This window comes from Haliaeetus leucocephalus, unplaced genomic scaffold, assembly GCF_000737465.1.
Source record: "Haliaeetus leucocephalus isolate CR32 unplaced genomic scaffold, Haliaeetus_leucocephalus-4.0 Scaffold933, whole genome shotgun sequence".
NCBI classification, from domain to species: Eukaryota; Metazoa; Chordata; class Aves; order Accipitriformes; family Accipitridae; genus Haliaeetus; species Haliaeetus leucocephalus.
Genome location: NW_010973369.1, coordinates 212890 through 220235, shown reverse-complemented (window position 1 = coordinate 220235; position 7346 = coordinate 212890). Strand labels below are relative to the sequence as shown.

The 7346-nt window shown below is 40.5% G+C and overlaps 1 protein-coding gene across 1 annotated transcript in view; it reads left to right on the top strand.

Annotated features, from left to right (window-relative positions):
* The window catches only part of DYNLRB1 (dynein, light chain, roadblock-type 1), a 5485-nt gene extending 498 nt beyond the window's left edge, over positions 1-4987 (top strand). Inside the window, exons 2-4 of the mRNA XM_010584039.1 lie at positions 2537-2612; positions 3362-3529; positions 4657-4987. Of these exons, the coding sequence (XP_010582341.1) occupies positions 2537-2612; positions 3362-3529; positions 4657-4700 (288 nt within the window). The 3' untranslated portion in view covers positions 4701-4987. The remainder of the gene's footprint in view (positions 1-2536; positions 2613-3361; positions 3530-4656) is intronic.
* Positions 4988-7346: the final 2359 nt, after the last annotated feature.

Sequence of the window (7346 nt, the reverse complement as noted above, 5' to 3'; positions counted from 1 at the left end):
CCCCCCCAGTCTGCCTGGGGCTCGGTTTCTGTGCTGGGAACGCGCGGGTCTGGCCCTTTCTTGTTGAGTCGGTGTTGTGCCGGGAGGTTTCTGGTCTCCTGCGGCTCGCCGGTGTTTCACAGGGCAGCGGCCGAGTCGGGCAGCTCGGGAGGCCCCTGCTTTGTCACGGGGGGGTTCACCGTGACAGCTGAGCCCAGCCTGCCCGGCAGTGCTGGCCGTGGGCTTCTGTCCCAAAATCATTGCGGTGGAAAGCGTATCGTTCCCATAAACCTTCAGTTAACTCTGTCAAGCACTGAAATAATGCCGTGGGATGGCAGGCTGAAGATACGTTGAGAGGAAAATCTTTGCATTTCTTACGGCTACCGGGTTACAACTCCTGAAGCAGAAAGCAATCAGGAAAAAAGACTGCTTAAGACATCTGGCTGTTTAATATCCTGTGGAACCTGGAACGTGTTTATTTTGTTGTAATTGCATTGAAGGTTGCTTCCCATTCAAATGTATTGTTGGCTAGCACACACACATTCATGAAATTGGGGATCAAAATATGTGGAAAAACTTCTAAAGAAATAATTACTGACCTAAGTTGTAGGTGGAAAATTGAAATGGTCTAATAAGACATATTTTTTAGGCAAACCCAGGAGTTAAAGCTTTCTACATGAAAACAGGAAGATAAAGGCTACTGTTGTACATACAACAAAGGTTATATAAGAGCAGATGGGTGATGGGGGAGTATTTACTCTCCTTTTCTAGAGTGCATCTCTCCTCCATATACTGTTTCTTGTAGTTATTCAACCCTTTATTAAGACAGTTTTTGTTTGTTTCACAAGTTAAACTTAAATTTTTTCTCAGTAATATTTTTGCTAGTCTGGTGAGTTGAACTGGTTTGCAGGGGTGTTGGACAAGCACCATAGCTAGTGTGTGTGAAGTGGTATGTGCATGTCAGGGAGTAAGAACAGGAGGAGCAATACCTTCCTACGTCAAGAGCAGTGAACAGTTAGAGCAGATCATTCCACCTTGTGTGTTAGATTATCTGTTGGCTGTTAGAAGAATTAAAAATCAGTATCATTCTCTGTGGATGCTTCTTTGCATACAAATAGGTTTGTTAAGGTCCAATGAAAGAAAATATTTAATGAATCAGGACTTAAATACTGCTAGTAAGAAGTCAGGAAATTATTTCGGATTTAACAGTATGCCGCCATATTTCTCTCAGCATTTGTACACCCTGTAGTTTGTTCTTTGTTTCCCTTCCCTTGTCTTCCACTTGAAAATAATCCAGCATTCAAAAATAATCAGGAGTTTTGTTGAAATGAGTGAATTTTTCTATGCTGAGTAAGACAGAAAACCTCTGCTTCATAAAGACAAACTCAGGTGGTATCATCTCTTACCTGCAATAGTTTGTGTTACTCCAAGCTACTTAAACTAACAGCACTCTGCAGGAAGTTTGCTAGTAGTTCTGAGGTGGAGGCTATGTTGTTTTGTTGGGAGAAGCCCTCTTCCCAGGGAACAAGGCTTATAACATGACTGTGCTCCTTTGCTGCTGGGTGGAAGTGGAGAGAGGGTTACTCACAGTGCCCAAGAAACACAGCTGTCTTGGCCAAATGCCCCATGTAGGTCTCACCTTTCCTGAGTTAAGGTGATTCCTGTCTTCCCTCCTAGACCATTTCTGTGGGACTCTGTCTTGCAGGATCTGAAAGATGCTGCATGTCTCTGTTTCCTTTAGTGGGAATAAAAAATGCCAAATATTCACCCAGCTGTGGAAAGCAGCTCAGGTGCTGAGGTTTTAGAAAACCTGTAGCTAAATTTTGATTGATGTCTTGTAGCAAAGGAAGTTGTGCAGAAGGGTTTGAAAGCTCTTCTGTTGATGGTGGTTTTTACAGAGAAGGAAAAGGGACTGCTGCCTAGGCCTTCAGTTTTTATTTTTCCTTTTTTTTAAGTTGATTTTGCAAAGCTCTAAATTATTGTTAGTGGTTATAATCTTGTAGCTATCCCAGCAGGATTTGTAATTATAAACAAATAGCATTTATTCATTGTTTTTCCCCTGACTTTTCTTATTTGTAATTGCTCTTAGCATTCATTTGATATAAGGGAAGGTAGTTTTGCAACCAGAATGTATATTTTTCTATGTTTTTCATAAATTCCATGTATATTTTCATACACGATTTTTGCTTGACACTTAAATTGTAGCAGTCTGATGAAGCAGGCTTCTGGTTGCAAGCCTACAGTAAGGAACTGATGCGTGAGGTTGCGGGAGGGTTGGGGAGGAGGAGAGAGGGAAAGATTAGAGGGGAGTTCCAGGTTTCCACAAGATTATAATCACAAATGAGTGAAGAGTGAAGACAGATAGAAAACAAGTGAAAAGGTCATGCAGAAAAGGTAGTACCAAAGTACAGACGCTTTGCTGTACAGAATGGTGTAGGTAGTATTTGTTTGAATCATCTTTGTGCGGCTTTATTTTCAGACACATTATTTCAAAGCTTTGGTGGAAGGCAAGTAACGTCTGAAATCTTCTATTGATTTGTGCTTTCTCTGTTTGCAGGCTGAGGTGGAAGAAACACTGAAGCGAATTCAGAGCCAAAAAGGAGTGCAGGGAATCATTGTTGTTAATTCTGAAGGTACTGTGTCAGTCTCGGTTTTCTGAGATATAACTTATTCTAAACATGCACTTTAAGGACCGCTGATTGTACTACTTGCATTTAGATTACAGTCTGTCTTTAGCAAAGGTTTTCCTGTCGCCAAAGCAGATGGACAATAGTTAGGCAATAAGAGAAAATTGGGTTCCTATTTCTGCTGTTCTGCAAGCTCACTTTATTATTTTAGGAAATAAATCAAAATAAATTGCAAAAGCTTAGAAATATTTGAGTTATGCCAGTGTTTGAGCCTGTGTTCTGTCAAAGCCTTTATGCAGCAGCTGATGTCCTCTATAATCAACACTAATCCCAGCCCAGCTTACTTGAATATTGTTTAACTGTGATGTTCAGGAGCCTTTCTGAAAGGAAAAGCTGTCCCCAGTCAGGAGAACAAGATTGAAACATTGGTATTTCCTGTCTCCCCACAGATATTTATTTTTGTTACTATTTATCTCATAAAAAAAACCCCACAAATAAAGGGAAAGGAAAAGCACTGATGCTACTAGAGGTAAACAGTTCTTCTCACCTACACCTGTGGTTCCAGATCTTAGCCTTTCCACATCTTATTTCTGTTCATGTTCTTCTAAGCCTTTAAAAAGAACACTCCTAATGCCTGGTGTAGTGACAACATCTGCTTAGGTTAAATAGCCACCCCAGCTGGACCTAATGATGCCCAAGGCAGGGTTAGTTCTGGAGTTATGTCACTGACCCTTGCTGTCCCCTGTTTCTTGCAGGTATTCCTATCAAAAGTACTATGGACAACTCTACAACGATTCAGTATGCGGGCCTCATGCACAGCTTCATCATGAAGGCAAGGAGCACTGTGCGAGACATTGATCCCCAGAATGACCTCACATTCCTGCGGATCCGCTCCAAGAAAAATGAAATCATGGTTGCACCAGGTAAAAGTGAGTGGTGTGAAAGCAGGCATCAGCAAATCCAGCAGAATTCTTTTCTCATGAGATTGACACTGTGTCAGCCTGAGAGAAGAGTTCTGCCGGCTGCTTTTTTTCATATTGTATAATCTCTTATTTTCCAAGAAGCTGTTTTGCTTTCATCAGAGTTGAAAGCTTTTGTCACTGACCTAAGTTTGCTTTTTCATGTTTGAATGTGGGAAGTCACTTTCTTCATTTCATGTTGATCAAAGTAGAAAGTGTTAAATAGTGTTCGAGACCGTGTTGCAACCTCTCATGTTTTGTGTTTTTCAGTATAAAACCGCAAGAGTTGGAAAGGAATATGTTTTGAGAGCAATTTCAGTTCAGAACTGTAGACTAAGTGATAAAGCAAAACAGTCTAACAGATTTTCCAGTTCAGAGAAAAGTAATAGAGCATATTGTAGCTGTAATCATGAGTCATAGCATATAGCAGCAGCAACCTTCTTTTCAGGACACATCTTCAGTATTTCAGCAAATTATGAAACAGGAAGCAATGGGATGGGTACAGTTCACTAATGTGGCAGGAACTCAGCTTTGTGCCTTCATACTGCATTGGCTCCATGGTGGGATTGTGCTGATGGAGAGGCTGCAGTAGACTGCTCTGCAAGGACTGGTCAAGGCACATCTTAAGACAGGCTCTGGGGTTTATGCTGAGGCACTCTCTAATTTCCATATGAAGGATGAAAAGAGAGGAGTAAGCATTGCTCCAGAAAAAATACAGCTGCAGCCCAGCAGTCTGCCTGTGAGATAAGGGAAATCACTGTCTTGTACCACCTATTTTGATTCCATCATTGCATGTGCCAGTTACTATTATTTCCTAGGCACAAGCTGGATTAAATTCAATTGGCTTGGGAGCATGCAGTTTCTAAAGCTGAAACTTACTTTTTCTTACTTTTTTTTCTTACTTTTTCTCAGTAAGACTCATAAAAATTATAAGTGATCTGACATGCCAAGCCTCTTTTGCTCATTGAGAATGAATGTCAGAACTCTAGTTCCCACAGTGTATCAGTGAGATATGAAAAAATGCTGAAATTTATTGTTGCTGTGAACAAACACCAGCAATGAAAGAATAATTTCTTTTTTTTTTCCTCCAGATAAAGACTACTTCCTGATTGTCATCCAGAACCCAACTGAATGATTACGCTGACTTGGTCTGGGGTTTTTTTCCCTTTGCCCAACTGTTTGGTTTTTTTAATTTAATGGTAAAGAATAGAGCATTAGTGTTATTTCTGTTGTGCCACTTCAATAATGTCTGGAAAAACAAAACCAGGTGGTTTTGTTGTTTACAAACAGAAAAAGTGGCGCTTTTTTTTTTTTTTATCACAAGTCGTTTCGAGGAGGAGTTGGTGAATTAGAATCAGGCAGTAAAAAATCCAACAGATTCTTTTAATAGTTAAGAAGGTAATATAATAAAATTCTAATAATGTTCTAAAAAAGATTATTCTTTGTATGTTTCCATGCTTCTGTCACCACTATCTGAGATATGCTTTTACACTACTGCTTTTCAATGACTGTAAATATGAAACTTGCCTATCCTCTAGTTGTGTCTTACTCTGTTGGTTTTACAAGTTACTTTGAAAAAGTCTGACCATATCAAATTAAAAAGTGTCATCAGTGACTGTTTTTGTCTTATGTGTTTTCCTTCTGAAGATTTTAATTATTCTCATGATTGATTTTTTTTCTTCAAAAAACAGAACCATCCTAGGACTATTTTTACTCTTCTGTTGCTTTCTCTAAACAAGATTTAGTCTAAGTGCATGTGCAATGTACTTATAATTGCCTCCTATGTTAGAGCATTTTCCTACCACTTCTTCAGACAGAGAAGTGCTGTGGCTAAGTAAGGCCATCAAGACTGCCTGTTGGAGCTCTCGTACTATCACAGTTCAGCAGCCAATTTGATCTGGTATCCTCCTTTAGTAATTTTTTATTGATGGCTGTTAAGGACAAAAAAGGTCATCTGGTTCCTCCAAAATAATAAAGGGGTTATTTTTGTAGTCTTGGAAGAGCCTTTTAATTGCATGCGGAGCTCAAGAATTTGTGCAGACTGTCTGCATTGAAGATGTTTGTGACGTGTGTGACAGACACAACTCTGGCTTGTACTGAAGAGTCTTAGTGATGTGCAGAATGCCATAGCCCAGATTCAGAAATGATGCATATTGGCTTGCACTGCATTTTCGTTGCATACTCAGGTAGCTCAATACAGCTAACTGCTACAGCACGGAGCGATGTTCAGAGAGCCTGGTTCCTTCCCCAATCTCATTTGTCCCACAGAGAAGGGGGGTCTTGCAGGTAGTGTAGCTGCCTGCTTGTGCTTCAGCCTCTTCACATGTCTGGCCTCAGACTGCTTGTGATAGAAGTGTTTTACCAGCCTGAAAAGGAATTTCTCCCAGTGTGCACCTGAGCAAAGAGGCACAGCCTACAGGCATGAAACATAGTGTGCAATTAAAGAAAGAACTTTGATTGAATACCTGTAGTTTTATTAGGGGATGCTGTTTCTTGTGCTGGTGAGGGATCACTCCTGACTCATGTATCTCTGCTAGCAGAAGAGAATAACCCATGTTTAGCCCTGCTCTTTCAAAATTACATGGAGTAGTAGGAACACGTGCTACCTGTCCAGTTCTATACCGAGGAACGGACTAAGAGTTTTTGGATAATCTCAGCAGGTTAGGAGGTATTTCAGGCAATTGGCCGCAGTGCAGTTTTGGAGTCTTTAGTAAAAATGTCGGTGCTGACTTGGATGCTTTTCTGGATTTCAGAGCACAAAGTGATGGGATGGATATGTGGTGACTCAAACAGCTAAGATAAACTGTATGCTCAGCATTTGTTTTCTGCGCATGTTCAGACTTGGGCATTAATTTATAGACTGTGTCTAATTTTTTAGGTAGTGTTTATGACCATGAAGTTCAGAAATGCTTTTTGAGATCTGTGCTCAGTCCTGCAGCATCTGGGTGAGGGTGCTTTGCAGTATTTTGGGTATCTCAGCTGTCAACGTGACTCAGTGTTGGCTGTTACTTAGTTTATGAACTGTTTCTCCCATCAGCATATGTCTGACTACACTAAGCTGGTGTAGCCCTGGGATCGCATTTTGTGCCAAGAAGTGACTGATGTAAACATCCATCTCCTAGTTGTAGAAAACTGACAGGTAACTCACATAGCATGTATTCACTGGCCCTTTTATTACTGAATCTTGGTTTAAGCCACACCATCAAACCAATGAATAGGGTCTGAAATCATGCTCTGTGTTTGGAGTAGTTCCTGATACACAGCAGCTTATATAATGCATGTGATCTGTCATAATTTAATTGAGTGCTGTCTCCAAAAAAATGATCTCCAGCAAGCTGAAGTCTCTGGATAATCGCTGAATAGTGAAGCGAGGCAGAAGAAAAATGTGACTTCGGTTATTTCTTCTATCTTTTGTTGTTCATAGGCAGAGAAATCGTTTCCTTGGAAGTGGTGACCTGCTTACATATTTTGGCTTTCCCTAGTAGGTGTCAGTGTTACTCTTTTGAACAGTGTAGGATTTCTTTAGTGTACAGCATTCTTTTGGACACTTCCTTTAGGATAGGTATTCTACCAGTGGTTTTGTGTCATATCTGACTTTGGGACAGAGAATGTTGAGGTGTTTTTTTCTTTAAACAAGCTGTAATAAACAACCCTGTTGCAAAACAAAGATCATGCCCATTTTCTGCATTGTGTTGAGACCATAAATGTGCAGTGAAATGACTGAGTTCCTGCTATATGCTGATTGTTTGGGGGTTTGGAGGGGGGTTGGGGGTTGATTCGG